The sequence below is a fragment of the Sminthopsis crassicaudata genome, chromosome 2, assembly GCF_048593235.1.
Source record: "Sminthopsis crassicaudata isolate SCR6 chromosome 2, ASM4859323v1, whole genome shotgun sequence".
NCBI classification, from domain to species: Eukaryota; Metazoa; Chordata; class Mammalia; order Dasyuromorphia; family Dasyuridae; genus Sminthopsis; species Sminthopsis crassicaudata.
In genome coordinates this window covers 38,272,097-38,290,553 of record NC_133618.1, presented here as the reverse complement: position 1 = coordinate 38,290,553, position 18,457 = coordinate 38,272,097, and the positions used below count along the sequence as shown (strand labels likewise).

The window sequence follows — 18,457 nt, the reverse complement described above, 5'->3', positions numbered from 1 at the left end:
TTCAAAACATCAAGTCCTTTTTTTTTTTTTTCCTGTTTTCAGCAAGAATGCCTATTATCCCTGAACATGCACAAGGCAGAGAGACCCAAAGGGCCAAGCTCTCTGTTCCTCTGACCGGCCTGGGTTGGGCTGCTTTCCTCCCATGGCGATACCTTGCAACCATTCCAGCAATCCTGCATGTTGACCCAGTAGTTCTTGTGGTTCCAGATGCTTTCAATCCCAAGGAAATGTTCATCTTGGGTTTTATAGCTGCGGGCAGTAAATGGATCAATGAAGAAGCTCTCAGGGACCTCACGCTTTCCACTCAGGATGAGGACCCAGGCATGGATCCTAAGACCATGCATCGGGTCTGGAGGAGGTTTATTTGCTTCCTATGAGGAGAGAAACAGTAACAATGTGCCAGGTGTTACAGCTCAGGAAAGGACAACCTGGGTGTGACGGATGGAGTCAGGTGTGGGTCTGGTGACCCAGAAGAATAACATAGACTTTTCTTATGGGGTGGAAACAACTAGGACCCAATTCCTTGAAAACCATCTAGTTGGGTCTGGAATCTCAGGGAATACCCTTCCTTTCTACAAAAGATTAGGAAAACTACCAACTTCTGCCTCTAGGAGATGAAAGAAGGTGTAAGAGAAGAAGTTTAAGACTCAAAGGGGAAAAACTCAACATCCCAGAAGGCAGAGCTCTGAATTCAGATTCAGATGCCTCTAGTGAATGGTCTCATAGAAGTCTGACTCTTTCCCTGTGCCTTGATTTCCCTGTGTGCATAAGAAAACTTCCTCATCAGTGTATCCAGGAAACCCCACATTTGTGGCGCTCATGGAACCCACCAAGATTTTTTCTTTTTCTTCTTTCTGTTTCTTCTCCTCTGCAGCTTTAAGTTCATTCTCCTTCTTGGCTTGCTGCGCCAGTTCAAACTTGCTGCGGAGATCCCTTGCAGGTTTGATTGCATATTTTTTGGGTATTACCTTCTCTTTTTCTTCAACTACCTGTAGCCCAATAAGAAATAATGATGAAGATAGCAAATATTAGCACTTATATAGTCCTTTAAGGTTTACAAAGCACTTTACAATAGTTAACTCAAAAAAGGTGCTATTATCACATCCATTTTACAGTTGGGGATATTGAGGCAGGCAAAGAATACCTGACTTGCCCCTATAGCTAGGAAGTGTTTGAGGTCAGATTTGAATTAAGGACTTCCTGATTCCAGGTCCAGTATCTTGTTACCTGAATGCCCTATGATCTGCATCAGATCAGAGACTACAAGGTCTGGATGGCACAGGGACATGAGTGGTCCCACCACTGGGCAAGATTCCCCCCATTATGTGCTGAAACATCTCGGTTGTCTATTCTTTTTTCCTCCTCTTCCAATGAAATGGAATGGCTTGTGAAATTCTCTTTCCCCTTTATAAAGAAGGGGATGGTTACTAGTCAGTAGTCAATAATAATAGTCCTTTGTTTCATTGATGAAAAAGTAAGGGGATAAGCATCTTGCCCAGCCCCAGATGCATTCCCCTCTTACCTTCTTGGGTTTCTTCAGCAGAGGGCACATCTCCCGAGTCAGGTCCATGAGGCACATTTCCTGGCTGGCGTAGCCACTGACACAATAGGCGTCGTAGCCAGCACCAATGAGCATGGCGCACAGCAGGACACTGAAGTCAAAGCAATTCCCCTTCTGGTACTTGAGGACAGAGGTAGGGGAGAACAGGTATTCTGGCTGGGACAAGCAGAAGCAAGCAGGTCAGGGAACAGGTCTAAGGAGCCCCTTGGTCATGGAGCAATCCCTAGCTTCTCTGCCTGCTGGGAACACAAGCCCACCTGAAGTCTGTGCTTATAGGAGAAGGGGAGAGAATCAGTGATTGTAGTGGAAAGAGCCCTGAATATGGATTTGGGTCTTTACTAATGGAACCAGAGGTAAGTAACCTCCCTTTTTAAAATCTGTTTTCAGAGTTGGGGATGATGATGATGATGACATTACTTATGTAAGACTTTAAGATTAGCAAACTTTGTAAAGGATGTCATCTCATTTGATCTTTATAATAACTCTGTGAAGTACTCTTATTGAGCCTGTTTTATAGAGGAGGAAACTGAGTTTGAGAAAGGGGAAGTGGAAGATCCAGGTTATTCAGCTATGTAATGTCTGAGGCAGGATTTGAATCCAGGTCTTCTTAACTCCGAGTCTAGCATTCTGTCCACTTTGCCAGTTGGTTGGTGACTTGGACTAGGTGATTGCCAAGGCTCCTTCCAGCTCCAAATCCTACAATCTTAGAAAACTCATGAATTCAAAGTTATCTAGTCTGAGAAAGTATCCTCCTGGTATCTTCCACTCAGCTCTACCCCCAAATACATTGAGTGACCTATAACTAGGTGTTCCCCTCACTCCAAAGGTCTTTAGCTCTATCTATCTGTAAAATAGCCATGCCAGGTTCCCACACGGAGCCCAATGTGATACTCTTACCAGCTGGATGGCAGATGGCAGGGGCACCATCGTGAGGAAATCAGAGACAAATTCGGCACAACTGTCCCAGTTGTAGAGCTCTGGATAGGGCATCAGTGTTGGGCGGACCGTGGTGCTCACAAACTTCTGTAAGGAGAGGTCAGGCTTGAGCTGGGGGTTGGAGTTATCCCTTTTTAAACTACCTTAAATCTCTAGGGAATGAGGAAACAAATCCTGACAAGAGTGGCCACTACAAACCCTCCCTAGTCTACAAATTAGGCACTGAGCCCCTAAGAAACCATCCTGAGAGAGTGTAGATATGGCTCCTGGAAGAATCAGTTTGTGTTTTAGACTGTAAGCTCCCTGAGGACGGGGAATGTATTATTATTATTATTATTATTTGTATGCTCAGCCCCCAGCATAGGATTAGAGAATCCTTGATGAATTGAATTGATTATCTTATTGCTGTTAATCAAAAACTATAAAACTTCTTAGGATAATTTATTGCATCTTCTCCTCCTCCAGGGGACATTCACACTGGATAAGCAGGAAGAGCTGCTTTTTCCAAAGAGCAGTCTTGCCCCCTACAATTCTTATATTTATATATTTATATTTATTTTTATAATATATATTTATATATATATATAATTTATACAAATATATATTTTATATAATATATATTTATATTTATTAAATATATATATATGTATATATGTATATACATATATATTTATATATCTAGCTTTTCTTTCCCATTTCTTATTTTCATGTTTTCAGTTCTCTTGGAATGGCTATGCTGGCTTCTGGGTACAATAATGATGTATTGTTTCATTGTTGAATCTCAAAGGAAGTGATGTTGTGTTATGAGAGGACAGTTTAATGGAAGACTTGGATACAGGTTTTTACTCAACTATTGATCGGTCCTGTGGCCACATCGGCAAATCACATCGTTTCCCTGAGCCTTAGTTTGCCTAACTGTTAACTGAAGCAATGGGCTAATGGACCAACAAGACCCCTCTCAACCCTTAAATTCTGAAATACTAAAGAAAATTCATTGCTCACAGTTACCTTGTCCATCTTGTACCTCACCAGTAATTCCCTTGACAAGTGGATCATTCAATTGCTACTTGGAGACCTCCAAGGATGGAGAAATCTATTACCTCCTAAGACAATACATTCCAATTGTGGACAATTCTGGTTGGTAGAATGATCTCCAATGTCCCCCTAACATTCCATAGCAAGGAGTTGGGCTGAATTTAGCCATCCACAATCGGTCATCTCATTTGCTTTGTAAACAGTGATTGAGAAAGATGGTCCTTGAAGAAGAGATGAGAAAATACACTTCTCTCCTTTCTTTGCAGAGTGTGGGGAAGGACTACAGGTAGGAACCAGAATATACTGTCAGATCAGTTTATTTGTTTTGTTTATTGATCATTCCTTCTCTCCCTTTTTTCTTCTTTTTCTTTCATTTGCCTGTCTCATTATCCTTGCACCCTTTCCTTCCTCTCTCCCTTCTTTCCTTCCTTCTTTTTTCTCTTTATTTCATCAAAAGGGGTGACTCTCAGTAGGGAAGAAGAGTTCACAAATGAAAGCAATAGAAAAACAAAAGGTATTAATAAAAGTTTTGAAAATTTTTAAAGGGGGGGGGTAGTAGTTGAAGTAGCAGACCAGCATGAGAAATTTAGCTGTCTATAAAGTAAGACTTATCTCTGTGAAGAGAACTAGTCATTTTGGGTTATCATTAGTTACATTAATGTCAGCTGAGCTCCTTAGGCCTATATGAATTCTCCTAATGTGTAAATTATGGTCATGTGTCAGAGGCTTCTGATTCTTATACTAGTCACTCAATCATAAAGCACTCCCTTTTCTACTCCTCAACCTCAGTCTCTGCCTATGTTTATTTATTTCTCTCTCTGCCTGTGTCTGTCTGTCTTTTTCCTCTTTTTCTATTTGTGTCTGTCTCCTCCTCTATTTGTCTGTCTTTGTTCTTTGTCTCTTCTTTCTCTCCTCTTTCTGTCTCTCTGTCTGTCTCTCTCCCTCTGTCTCTCTCCTTTTTCTCTTCCTCCCCCTTCTCTTTCTCCTCTTTCTCTCCTCCTCTCCCCCTCCCTCCCTCTCTCTCTTTCTCTCTCTCTGTGTCCCCTCTGTCTGTCTCTCTGACTCTGTCTTTGTCTCTTTTCCCTCCATCTATCTGCCCCCCCCAACTCTTGTTTCTATATTCCTTTCTCTTTCATAAAACAGTCTCCCTTAGGGCAGAAGGACATATAGTAAATTATGCTGGTGAATAACATAGTGGCAATAGCCTTGGGTCACTCTCCTTTAGTGCGCATGAGATGGTTGAATTCCCATGTATAGTCATGAATGAATTCTCATGAATACTCATTCACTGTCCTTCCATGAAGGGCTGTAGGGCCCACTGGACCAGGGAATGCTTTGTTTCTACTGTATTATTTCTGGCACAAAGCATGGGTTCAGTTCAATGTGTAGATTTTTAAAACCAAAGGCTTATTTGAGAATAAAGCTATATAAAGCAACCCAAAGAAGTGAATTTGCTACAAAGACCAGATCCTAAGGGAAACCATTTTCCTTTCTTCTTTTTTTTAATGAAAATGACAAGCCGGCCATCCTTTATTCCTTTTCCCTTTCATCCTGCTCCCTTGCTCAAGAACCCTCTAGTAAATCCTTCTAGTATATTACAGAGAGAAGAGCACTGATTGGAGTTCATTAGTCCTGAGTTGAATGTTGTCATTTTTATGCATAGAATGTTCCCACCTCCCAACTCCATGTCATCCTCCTCTGCCTCTACTCTTGACCTCCTTCAAGCTCAAAATCCCAGCTTCTGCAGAGGACACCATTGATTTCTCTAGAAGCTAGCATCTTCCCTCTGAGAATGCCTTCCATCAACAATGACTAACTTCGGCATATTGTTTGTGTGTTATTTCCCCCACAAGAATAGGAACACTTTGAGGGCTGGGACCAAGATTTTGTCTTTTTTTGGTATCATCAAAACTGAATATAGTACTCAGCACATAGTAAATGTTTTAAAAGCGTATATTGATGAACTGATTGACCCCAGACCGCAATCTGTGGCTAGAACACAAGGTGGGGTGTTGGTACTTTTGGAACTGGTGATGTCTAAGGTTCTTTCCAGCTTGAAAATTATTATGATCAGTTTGCTTTTGGGGACAAAGATCTCAAAGGTTTTCCCTTTACTGACGTTAAAGTCACTGCCAGCTTTAAGTTTATGATGCGATGGCCCTTTTCCTTATTTTGTCCTTACCGGTATATTGCATTCATTCAGCGGGTGGAGAAAGAGTGGCTCTCGATCTGGACACAAGTGGGCGTACTGACGGGAGAAATTATCTGCCACCTGGATGAGCAGTTCCTCCTTGGGAGTGTTGGTTCTGTAGGATTCGGGCAGTGTGGATGTGTCTATGGTGCTCTTGGTGAAGGCCCTGTGGTCCAGAGATAGAAAAGGTAGATTAAGGAGGGAAGGAATAGAGACAAATTCTGAAGCATCACTTAGATTTTCTCCCCATGTTCTAGGTAATACAACCCTGTAAGGTCTCACCTCTGTGTTTTGATCTGAGGGAGCCCAAGGAGTGCCTTGTGCCCCATTAGCCTGACACACTCTCTAAAATTCTACCATGAGAGAGTCCTTCCTTTGGATGAACCAAGTTTTCTTTTGATTCTCTTCACAAAAATATGCCTGAGCAGAGAGGACTCATTAAGTTAGGGACTGTTTACTGGAACTTGGAGTATTTAGACTTGGCCCTTGGGATGTCTTGGCCCTTCTACATTGGCTGTTGACCTAAAGTCAGTCATAAACTTGGCGAACTTAGAAGACTCTAATACTATATAAATGGGAGAGAAGGTGCCAGTTTTCATTGGTAGAGAAAGTTCTTCACTGGGAATGAAATCATAGGTTCAGCCAAAAATTAATTAAGACCTTGGTATGAATTCTTTGTCAGACAATTTCTTTCATCTGAGACTGGGGCCATGAGGGAATGGGAGTTTTATGCCAAGGATAAGCGTGTTTGGACAGCTGAATTCAGAAGGAAGGACTTGTTGTGGGGGAGCAGGGCATATATGGTCAAAGAACTCCCTCTGTGTCCCGATCCAAGAGGAAGCAGAGGGAGCAGTAGGTGGGAGGAGGATAAAAGGAAAGAACAGTAGGAAGTGCTGCACAGAGTCCTTTGGGCACTGGGGGCTCCAACCCCCAAATTCCTTCAGCCACTGGCTTATGATGATGGAGAAATTGCTTCTCCCCATTGTGCTTGTCTCTTTCCCTAGCTCCCCAATGGGAAGAAAGATGCCCTCCTTTCCCCTGGTTTCTCCTTCCCGTCCTGCCTGGTTCTGACCTCATCATGAAGAGTCCCTGTTCCCCCCACTACTAACACTGGAATTTCAGGGATGTGGACTTCGATCTCGCTCAGCTTCTGCTCCAGATCTAAGAGTTCTTCTTGGCTGAGGATGCTATCTTCTCTTTCTTTCTCTGCTGCCCTCCTGGCTGCCTGCTCAGCCTCCGCTTCTCGTTCTGCTGCCTCCTCCTCTTCTACTTTCTCCTTCAGGACCTCCATGTTCACTTCTATCTAACTCCTGAAAACAAGGGGGGCAGACAAAGTGAGTCAAGAGCCCTGGTCTAGAAGAAAGGGGCCCTGGTTTCTGATCTGCATCTTACTATCTCACTTGGACCAGCTTCTTCCACTCTTTTGATCTCCATCTCCTCTTTTGAAAAATGAGTGTCAGACTCACTGATCTCTAAAATGCTTTCCAATGGTAACACTGTATGGTTTTGGGTTCTCTCTATTCAGATCCATGGCACCCTGGCCTCAATAACATTAGGCAATTTCAGAATGAGCTCTCCTTCCCTCACTGGCACTCAGCAGAGGTATCGTGCACATAATAAACACCTTGATAAATGTTTATTGGATTGGATAGGTTGATCAACCAACAACATTTACTCGACACCTACTGTTTGCCAATATCTGAGCTAACCACTGAGAAGTTTCTCTCCAAGACACTCACTCTAAGGAAAGCTTTAGACATTCAAAGATTCCCTCCCCCAATTTATTTCCTATTCTAAAGAGGACAGTAATTAGAAAGCAGGAAAAGGACTGAGAATCTTCACATAAAAAAGAAAGAACTGGACATACACAGTGTCTGAGCTCTTGCCTGGCCATTCCCAAACCATGCTCCTTTGAGTAGATCGCTGCCTCCTCTGTCTAGTGCCCTTTTATATGTATTGTCTTCTCCACTGGAACCCAAGCTCCTCGAGGGCACAAATGGTCTTTGTTGCTTATATTTGTGTCTCCAGAATAGTGCTTAGCTCAGAGGAAGCACTTAATTGCTCAATTATGCCTTATAATACATCACGCATGTTGTCATCTATCACAATAACACATTCTATAGCACGCCACATGTCAATCACATCCTACATCATACCAACATGTCACATCATATAATACATCACATACAAAACATAATTCCACACAACTCAATGGGTATGTGTCATGTGATGTGTGATATGACCTAGCACATTATGTAGAGTATCCCATATCATGTCATAGGTCACATATAATTAGGTAATTTATAACATGCCATCTATCAGATCATGGCATATGGCATATTACACAATATGCAGGTTGCTGATCACCTATAACACCCACGCCATCCCTATATCTATCACCTGTCACCTCATGTATGATGTACCATCTTATGGGTCACAGTCACACGAGAGAATATGTCATACCACACACAAATCATGCCATATGTCACAATCACATAGGTAACATTTAATATCATATAACATCTGTCATATCTCATACAATAATATCATATACAGCAAAGCATAACACATCTCATAGGCCCCCATCAGCAACTCTACAATCGTAGATTTTCCGAATTGGAAGGAGTCTTGGGGTCACTTAGTTCAACTGAAACCTGAATAAGAATCTCTGAGGTGTTTCATGGAGTCTGAACAAGCTGGGAGAGACAAATGAGCCTCTAATCTCTGCTTTGTTTCCCCACCTGCTGGTGGAATTGTCTGTTCTTGATAATGAACCTAAACATCGCTCCAAGTCCTGGAAATTCCCACTATTGACTTACTGGGTGTCTGAGGAAATCACTGAACTTGCATCTTCTTCTTTTTCATCATCTGTAAAACTCAGTGCCAGGCACTAGATGAACTACAAGACTCATGTGGTGGAAGGATCTCTGAATCTGATTAGCAGGCATTGATCAGCTATTCGAGAAGTTCAGGAATGCTCTCCTTATGGCCGAAGATCATTAACCTCGAGCTGGAAGGGACCACAGAGGCCGTCTAGATTAACTTATTTTACAAAGGAGAAAACTGAGACCCAGGGAAGTTAAGTGACTTGTCAGTCTTAGCTAATAAGTAGTGGGATTTGAACTAGGCCCTCTGATTTTTTTCCCCTGAGGCAATTTAGGTTAAGTGACTTGCCCAGGGTCACACAGCTAGGAAGTGTTAAGTGTCTAACACCAGATTTGAACTCGGGTCCTCCTGAATTCAGGGCTGGTGCTCTATCCACTGTGCCACCTAGCTGTCCCCTAGGGCCTCTGATTCTAAAGCTAGTTATCTCCCTAGAAAGACTCAGTTAAAATCAACAAGTTCTCTTGAAGCAAAAATGAGCTAAAGCATATGAAGTGCTTTGCAAACCTTTAAATTTCATATAAAAGAGCTATTATCAATTACCACCAGCAGTGTCATTATCATCATCATCATCATCATCATCATCATCATCATCATCACCACCAGTACCATCATCATCTTCACTACTATAACCATTATCATGAGGGTCATCTTCTTCACCACTATCACTACCATCATCATCTGCACTATCATCTTCTTCACCACCACCATCTGGTGATGATCACCATCATCATCATCACCACTACCATCATCATCATTATTACTTACAGGATTAGAGAGTCAAGAAGACCAGGATTCAGGTCTGATACATCAGGTTTGATACATCTGGATCAAAACACTAACTCTAAATTTCAACCTTTTACTAGTCTGGACAACTCTCTCAAGACTTTAAGTTACAAAAGTAAATATCAACAATCCCATTTGTAAAAAGGAGTTATTCATCTGGAAGTTCCCTGAATCAGTGAAATCTTGGGTCAAATCCCTATCTTCAATGCTTGTTATAACAGTGTTAATGATAAATGGTGAGTGATGATGATGATATTGATAATTTTTGCTCAGTAGGAGGACTCCAATATTTGAAGTTCCATGTTCAAATTACTGCTATTGCTCCTTTCATCAATAAAAATAAGCACACAATAATAAATAATAACAATAAAAATAAGCACTGAACTAAGTACCTCAGAGTCCTATGAACCAGTCCATTCTCTGCCCCCCTCAGTCAGCCAAATAAGCATTGATAAGTATTATGTGTGGGGAGCTATCCTAAGTGCTGGAAATACAAAGAAAGGCAGAAATACTGTCCCAGTCCTCAGTTAGACAGTGTGTAAGATATAATAGTGTAATTAGGAGACAATTGCAGAGAGGAGGAATTAGAAAAACTCCCCAAAGTAAGATTTGAGCTGAGTTTTAGAGGGAAACTGAGAGGAAGAGGAGGCAAAGCATTCCAGACATGAGGCATATCAAGGAGGAAATTTGGAGTCACTAGATGGAATTTGTTTGTGAGGAAGAGCAAGATAAGGTTGGGTGTGTGGAGAGATTGGAGAGTAGGGAGGATTTTCACTTATCAGAAGTCAGGAAAGGTAGGAAGAAGCCAAACTATTATGGACTAATAGGGAGTCCCTGGAGTTTATTGTATAGGGGTGTGTGCTTGTGGGTGCGCATGTTTGTGTGTGTGTGTGTGTGTGTGTGTGTGTGTGTGTATAAGAGACAGACAGAGACAGAAAGACAGAGAGAAATAGAGACAGAAAGAGAGAGGGAGGAAACAGGGAGATAGAGAGAAATGAGAGAGGGAGGAAAAAGGGAGACAAACACACATACAAAGAAATAGAGACAGAGAGAGAAAGAGGAAAGAGGGAGATAGAGACACAGAGGCAGAGAGACAGAAACAGAGACAGAAAGAGACAGAGATGGAGAGAGGAAAGAGGGAAAGATAGGAAATAGACAAACAGATGGACACTCAGAGACACAGAGACAGAGAAACACAGAGAGAGAGAGAGAGAGAGAGAGAGAGAGAGAGAGAGAGAGAGAGAGAGAGAGAGAGAGAGAGAGAGAGAGAGAGAGAGAGGAGAGAGGAGAGGGGGGGAGAGAGAGAAACAGAGACAGAAAGAGAGAGAGAGGAAAGAGAGAGGGAGGAGAGAGAGAGAAACAGAGACAGAGATGAACAAAAAGAGACAGAGAGAGAGACAGAGAGAGAGAGAGAGAGAGAGAGAGAGAGAGAGAGAGAGAGAGAGAGACAGAGAGAGAGAGAGAGAGAGATACAGAGAGAGGAAAGAGGGAAACACAGGAAAGAGAGAGACAGAGAGATGGACACACACACACACACACACACACACACACACACACGGAAACTGAGAGGCAGAGGTGAGGAGGCAAAGCATTCCAGACATGGGGCATATCAAAGAGAAAAAATGGAGTCACTGGATGGAATTTGTGAGAAGAGCAAGGTGTAATGTTGGGTGTGTGGAGAGATTGGAGAGTAGGGAGGATTTTCCCATATCAGAACTCAGGAAAGGTAGGAAGGGACAGACAGAGGCAGAGAGAGACTTCCCTCCAACCTGTACCGCTGGGCTCTAGAGGGCTGCTTCATCTCTTCCTCCTCCTCAGCCTTACCTACTCCATCTGTCCATCTGACCAGCCCCTCCTCCTCAGCTGTTCCCCTTGTCCCCCACTCACCCCAGCTCCCCTCCATTCCCCAATCCATATTAGCTTACAGGGAGATGAAAGCTAGAGATCTCTGGGCAGTTGGTATGCCCACCCCCCCTCCCTTTAGGGAGGTCGAGCTGTGATCCTCCCTACCCCCCCAGACCGTCTTCACTCCCTAGAACAGCAGCAGCAACCTCCTCCACTAAACAGCTGCTCTACTTTGTTAGTCCCGTCTCCATAGGAACTAGCTTCCGGAAGCTGGGGAGAGAAGGCTTCTGGGAGTTGTAGTCTCTTAACTTCCCAGGCCAGTCCCTAGCCTCTGGACCCTGGACTTGCCCAACTGCTTCTTCTGAAACCCTCCCTCCCATCCTTCCCTCCCTCTCATCTCTTGGAGGGAGAAACCATTATGTCTAAATCATCCACAAATACTGACTGACGATGACCACTGCAGTTACAGAAACCATCTGCAGCTGCTCTATTTATAACAGCCCCACACTAGAAACACCCTCAAAGTTTGATGTCCGGAGGACAGCTGAGCACAAGGAAAGAGATCTGAATGTGATGGGACATTAAACTCACAAGGATGTTCACTGGGGAACTTAGCAGGAGATACGGACAGTCTGTGCAAGGTGATGTAAAGAGGGATTTCTGTACAGGACAGGAACGTACATGTCCTGACCACTCCTTTATATGGATTGGCTGGCTGCTATTTGTCCTTCATTCTTGAAGAGGAGCATGGGATCTGAGAGGTGACATCATGACATGCAAGTGAACTGGACGGAAGCAAGAGGGGCTGGGCAAGGCCATCTGGGTCTAATGGCAAAATAGATCCCGATGACTGGAGATGGCTCTGGGGGCAATGGGAGACCTTTTCGAACTAAGGTCTTTAACACATCTCAGTCTGACTGAGTCAAAGCCTGATCAGTGATTAAGGAAAGCTGTACATTTAAAAAAAAAAAAAAAAAGGAAGAAGGAGGGATGATAGGATCAATGGTACTAGGATTTGGGGCAGATTGGAAGGGAGCTACATAATAAAAGCATTTTCTCCACTTGTTTGTTGGTTGAACCCCTTCTTTTGTAACTTTTGCTGACATTCGTTGGGTTTGTGATATTAAAAATATTTTAAAATTATTTTTTGAAAAAGCATCAGGGACCCTCATTCTGGGAGGAACTTGAGAGACCTTCATCTTTCTTATACTTTGTTTCTGGGAGGTATTGAGTTTCTGCTGGCCCCCGGCTTGCCTGTCTTTTGATATGTTTGTTTCCCTAGTGGGGTACAGAAGAGGGAATCCATATAGTCCCATCATGGATATACCAGAGTTCTAGGTACTCCTTTCAGGTTACGCCATTTATTCAATCTATAGCTTGTGAATCCCTAGCCAATAATCCCCTTTGCCAAACCAAGACAGATCACATGAGTAGAAGCATTTCAATGAAGACATTAATAAGATCATATCAGGAACTAAATTGAGCAGCAGGTTATCCAATACCCTTACTTGGGTGACTGTCTCTCATATCTTGAAAGGAATGAATGAACTCTCCATTTCTTCCTTCCGCTAGGAAGTGTTAAGTGTCTGAGGCCAGATTTGAACTCACATCCTTCTGACTTCAAGGCCACTATCCACTATACCAATTAGCCGCCCCCTTCTCATTACTTCCTAACAATCCTTTCAGAACAGCCACCCGAGCAGCAGACCAGGTCAGCGTTCATGATGCCCATAGTTATTGGAATGGGCGCTGCCCACTCCAGCAAGTTACTTCTTTCCAGCTGACCCAGAGGGGCCAGGCTTGCCTCTGAAACCCACCCACCTCCATTCTAGTTGCCTTTCTAGTGTTCATTCTTCAAACTCCAAATCAATTCTAACCCCAATCAAGAAGTGCTGCTACCAATATTTTGGTGTATTGGGTGACTTTGTTAATGCTTCCCTGGAGTGGAATCTCTGGAGCGTAGGGATGAACATTTTAGTCACTTTCTTAGACCAGCCTTTCCAGAATGGTAGACCACTTCACAATCTCCCCAATGGTCTATTTGTATGCTTCTCTTTTCCACAATCAACATGCATTTATTAAGGATTTATTATTTAGGCTGGAGATATGAAGACAAAAGTGAAACAGTCCCTGCCCTCAAGAAGCTTACATGCTAACGGGGAGATAATGTGAACATACAAATCTATAAATGGTTATATACAAAATGAATACCAGGTAGCTGGGGAAATGTGGAAGAGGGATCAGGAAAGGCTTCTTGTAGAAGATGGTCCATGAATTAAGTTGTGAAGGAAATAAGGATTCCAAGAGGCAAAAGTGAGGGAAGGTGGGCATTCCAGAGATGGAAAAGACCAAGAGGTGGAGATGGGAGATGGAGTGTGAGTGTGCACAAGCTCTCAAACAAGGCAGCTGTTAACCTCAGCATCCTTAGCTAGGATGTGACCTTCACAACACTCCTTCTATTCTCTCACCACCAGAGGGACTAAGAAAAGGAGGGGTCCTGAGGTTTCACCCCCCTCAAGGCAGCCACCCGGGCGGGTGTTGACCCTTGATTTGAGAGGAGATATGTCTTCACAGCCTTTCAAGTGGTTTTCACAGTCAGTTAAGGGACTAGGAAGAAATTTGGGAGGGGCAGGTGTGAACAAGCCTTCTTTTAGTGTAGAAGAAAGGAAGATGGGAAGGGATAAAGCAGATATATAAACCTCTTCCACGGCTTTCATTTCATTTTCAGCTCCTCCCTCTTCAGAATTAAATGTGCCCAACTCTAAGGAAGCAAAATCTTAGAATCTTTTGGCCTCAGTTTCCCCATGTATATAGACTAGGGATAATAATAGCACTATCTTCCATGGTTCTTGTAAGGATCAAATGAAGTGAAATTGTATAAAACTATATAAATTCTAGCTTCTAAAATCTGCAAGGATCAACAAATAGACCAGTTGAAAAGCAATGAGATTTGATGGGAAGAACCCTAGATTTAGAGCATACCAGTCTGCCCCTTACTAGTTGTTTGATCATAGGCAAGTCACATCACTTCTCTGCTTGGTTCTCAGTCAGTTGGTTGTTGTCCTTTGTTTTCGAACTGGACCAAAATGACATCACCATATTAGAGTAAAGTTAGTGTGTTCCACTGTGACTGATTAGACCAATAGAAGCTCAGAATGTCCTGCCATAATTTGGACACACAAATAGTTCCCATGTAAAATGGAGGAGTTTGACAGGATATGGGGTTGGTCTACAGATCCTGGGAGACCCTTCCACAGGATTCTCAGGGTGGAAATTGTTTTCATAATAAAATTAAAGCATTATTTGCCTACTAAAATACACTTCCCTTTCCCAAACATATATCTGTGTGAAGCCAGATTTTCTTCTTCTTCAGCCAAAATAACACACCATAGTGGGTTGAAGTAAATTGGAGAATTCAGCTGTCTTTTCTTAACCTAGACTTCAAAAGATTTGCAAAAAAGATATAAAATGATGCTACTTTCTTTTTAAATTTCCTTTATTTTTAAAAATATGGTTTTCATAAAAATCAGTTATTTATTAACAAGCAATGTATTTTATATATATCATAATTTATTGATTTTAATTCTAAGTACAATAAATATAGGTGGGGAAAGCACTAGGCATGGAATCAAGAAGAAAATCTTCATGAATTCAAATCTTTCTTCATACACTTATTAGCTGTGTGATCCTGGGAAAGTCATTTACCCTATTTGCCTAAAATGGCCTGGAGAAAGAGATGGTACTCCAGTATCTTTGCCAAGAAAGCCCCAGAAGAGGTCACAAAGAGTGCAACTTGACTGAAATGACTCAACAACAACAAATATAGATAGTAATAACTGATATAAACAAAAGTACTTTGGGGTCCTCAATGATTTATTTAGGAATATAAAGGGATTCTAAGACCAATATGTTTAAGAACTACTGCCTAGATGATTTCTAAGTTTTCTCTCTGCTCTATATCTGAGATGAAAATTCAGTTAACAAAAGTCATAGAGAAAACAGTGTATTAAGAATATGGAGGTCTGGGGTCTAGGTTAGACTCTGCTGTCCACAAATTCTGTGATCACAAGCAACTTAACTGTGTGATCCACACGCCTTCCTTGAGCTTTGGCTACAATCAGAGGATAATTTGGCAAATATAGAGCATTCTGTCATTATTAATATTATCTACCATTTTGCTGAATAGTTTCAGTCATGTATATGACTTCATTTGGGGTTTTCTTGGCAAAAATATTGGAGTTGTTTGCTATTTTCTTCTCCAGCTCATTTTACAGATGAGGAAACTGAGACCAACAGGGCTAAATGATTTGCCTAAAGTCAGAAAGCTAATATGTATTTGAGGCCAGATATGACTCAAGAAGAGAAGCCTTCCCTGACTCCAGATCCAGTGCTCTATGCACTATGGAACACCCTAGCCTCCCACTAAAATGATTTAATCCAGTATTTTACTCTCAAGCTTTTATTGTGTCTACTTTATGCCAGACACTATTTTGAGCTTCAAAAAAATCTCCAAGATATCATCCCACCAAAAAAACACCACACAAAAAAGATCCTTACCAGTAAAAAATTTGTTTTAATTGGTGCAAATGTGGGTACAAAATTTAGAGCAAGATATAAAAGCAACATCCTTTAAAGTGATAAAGTATAAACTGGAAATCAGAATTAAGGCATTAGGAAATGCTTCCTGGAGGAAGAGGCAGTTGATTTGGACCTTGAAGAGAGTTAAGAGTTCTAAGACACAGAGGTGAAGATGAAAGTATATTCTACAGATGGGGGGTAGACTAAGACATAGGGGTCATAGGACCAAGTTCAGGAAACTGGATTTGCCTGGACTATAGTATGTATGAAGAGGAATAATGTGAATTAAGTCTGGAAAAATAAGCCAGAGGCAGATTATGAAGGGTTTTAAATGTCAAGCCATGAAGTTTTTGTTTTGTTCTTGTGGCAATAGGGAGCCATTGATCATTCTTTTTTTTTTTTTTTTAAACATGTTCAGTTCTTTTATACATATTTTCATAATTATGCTACACACAAAAAAATCAGATCATAAAAGGAAAAAAAAGTGACAGAGAAAACATAAAGCAAGCAAACAACAATAAAAAGTAAAAATACTATGTTGTGATCCACACTCAGTCCCCACAGTCCTCTCTCTGGGTACAGATGGCTCTTTTCAACACAAGACCAGGAACTGGTTTGAATCATCTCATTGTTGATGAGAGCCATATCCATCAGAACTGATCATCATATAGTATTGTTGTTGAAGTGTATAATGATCTCCTGGTCCTGCTCATTTCACTCAGCATCAGTTCATGTAAGTCTCTCCAGGCCTCTCTGAAGTCATCCGATGCTGGTCATTTCTTACAGAACAATAATATTCCATAACATTCATATAACACAGTTTATTCAGTCATTTCCAATTGATGGGCATCCACTCAGTTTCCAGTTCTTTGCCACTACAAAAAGGGCTGCCACAAACATTTTTGCACATACAGGTCCCTTTCCCTTTTTATGATCTCTTTGGGATATTGGCCCATTAGAAACAGTGCTAGATCAATGGATATGCACAGTTTGAAAGCCCTTTGGGCATAGTTCTTTATTGCTCTCCAGAATGGTTGTATCAGTTCACAACTCTACCAACAATGTATCAGTGTCCCAGTTTTCTCATATCCCCTCCAACATTCATTATTATCTTTTCCTGTCATCTTAGCCAATCAGAGAGATAAGAGTTTTTTAATTTTGCATTTCTCTAATCAATAGTGATTTAGAACATTTTTTTCATATGACTAGAAATGGTTTTAATTTTAATTTAATTATTAAATTAATAAATTCTTTTAATTTAATTTTCTGTTCATATCCTTTAACCATTTGATTCATTATTCTTGAGCAAGGGAGTAACATGGGCAACTCTCTACTTTAAAAAAAATTATATTGGCAGCTGTATGAAGGGGAGGAGTTGGAACTGTGAAAACCTGAGTTCAATTTCTGCCTTAGATACTTATTAGCTGTGTGACTTTGGGCAAGTCATTTAAACTCTGCCAGTTTCCATTCCCTCATCTGTAAAATGGAGATAATAATAATACATTTCTCTTAGAGGGGCGATGAGGCTCAAATGAGGTAACTCATAAAGTGCTTTGCAAATCTTAACATGGCATATAAATATTATAATTGAAAAATATTAACTATTTAACCAAGGAAGGAAATGATAGAAGCCAGTGAAGATTCCTATAAAATAAAAAGAAAGTAGAATTTGGTCTATTTTTCTGAGCTCAAGTTGGGAATTAAGTAAGCCTCCTGAGACAGAGAGTTGACATCTTCCTCAGTGCTCAGTCCATGGTTCTACACACAGGAGGCACTTCAAAAATGCTTATTGTATTATATTTGCCCTACTCTTCTGGGCACAGAAACAGAACCCTCTCTTCCTCTGACATCTTCCTCTGGGACTAGGAAAAGTAGTCACAGGAAAGGTAATCAAAATGTGAAGTCCTCCTTGGGGCTTTGGATAACAAGATTTATCTTGGGAAATAAAAAAGGCAACAGCTGTTCTCCCAGGGCTCCATGACCTGCCAAGGCTGGTCAGGGACTTCAACCTGGTGCTCTTAACTTCCCCCATCTAACTTCTTCCCTCCACTACAAATCAGCGTAAGCTCCCTCAAAGTCATGATGTATCCAACATGAGAAAGATGGAGACGAGAAGGAACTGGGAAATCCTTAATCTAGGTTTGGCTCAATCAGACAATAAGTATTAATATGGTAGACAAATGGGCCTTAGAAGTTGTTAGAATAGGAGGCTGGTTAGGGGATGTAAGTTGAAGGATATCACACCCCATCCCCTGAAATATCCCACCCATCTGCTAGCCCCACTGAGTAAGGCTTTGACATTAGATTCCTTTGGGCTAAGGGCTTTTGGTCTTTAAGAGCCTGCTCTTAAAAAACAAGTGTCCCTGAGAGAGAATGTATTATTAGTTGAGATGGTTTTTCATTTTATCAGCTAGCTAACTTCAGGGCCCTATGGGTATAAGAACAGGTAAGTTCTGAAGATATGTAGAAAGGCCACTGGACCGGATTTCGGGATCCCCCTAGTGTATCCTGGTTATGACCTTGGGGCCTCCATTTTCTCACTGATAAAATAACAGAGTAGAGGTGAGGCTGTTAGATTTAGAAGTATTTTTTGGAGTCTATGAACTTCAAAAAAATTGATGCCTAATTTTCAATATAACTGG

The 18,457-nt window shown here is 41.5% G+C and overlaps 1 protein-coding gene across 3 annotated transcripts in view; it reads right to left on the bottom strand.

Annotated features, from left to right (window-relative positions):
* DRC7 (dynein regulatory complex subunit 7) overlaps nt 1–11,487 on the bottom strand; it is a 31,926-nt gene extending 20,439 nt beyond the window's left edge. For 2 of the 3 annotated variants that reach the window (XM_074285862.1, XM_074285864.1), the window contains exons 1-8: nt 11,318–11,487; nt 8,543–8,733; nt 6,833–7,033; nt 5,715–5,889; nt 2,459–2,584; nt 1,523–1,717; nt 831–989; nt 153–371 (exon numbers count right to left, since the gene is read on the bottom strand). In XM_074285862.1, coding sequence (XP_074141963.1) covers nt 153–371; nt 831–989; nt 1,523–1,717; nt 2,459–2,584; nt 5,715–5,889; nt 6,833–7,014 — 1,056 coding nt within the window. In that variant the 5' untranslated portion in view covers nt 7,015–7,033; nt 8,543–8,733; nt 11,318–11,487. The remainder of the gene's footprint in view (nt 1–152; nt 372–830; nt 990–1,522; nt 1,718–2,458; nt 2,585–5,714; nt 5,890–6,832; nt 7,034–8,542; nt 8,734–11,317) is intronic. The other variant, XM_074285863.1, reaches the window with a different exon arrangement.
* Between the last annotated feature and the right edge of the window lie 6,970 nt (nt 11,488–18,457).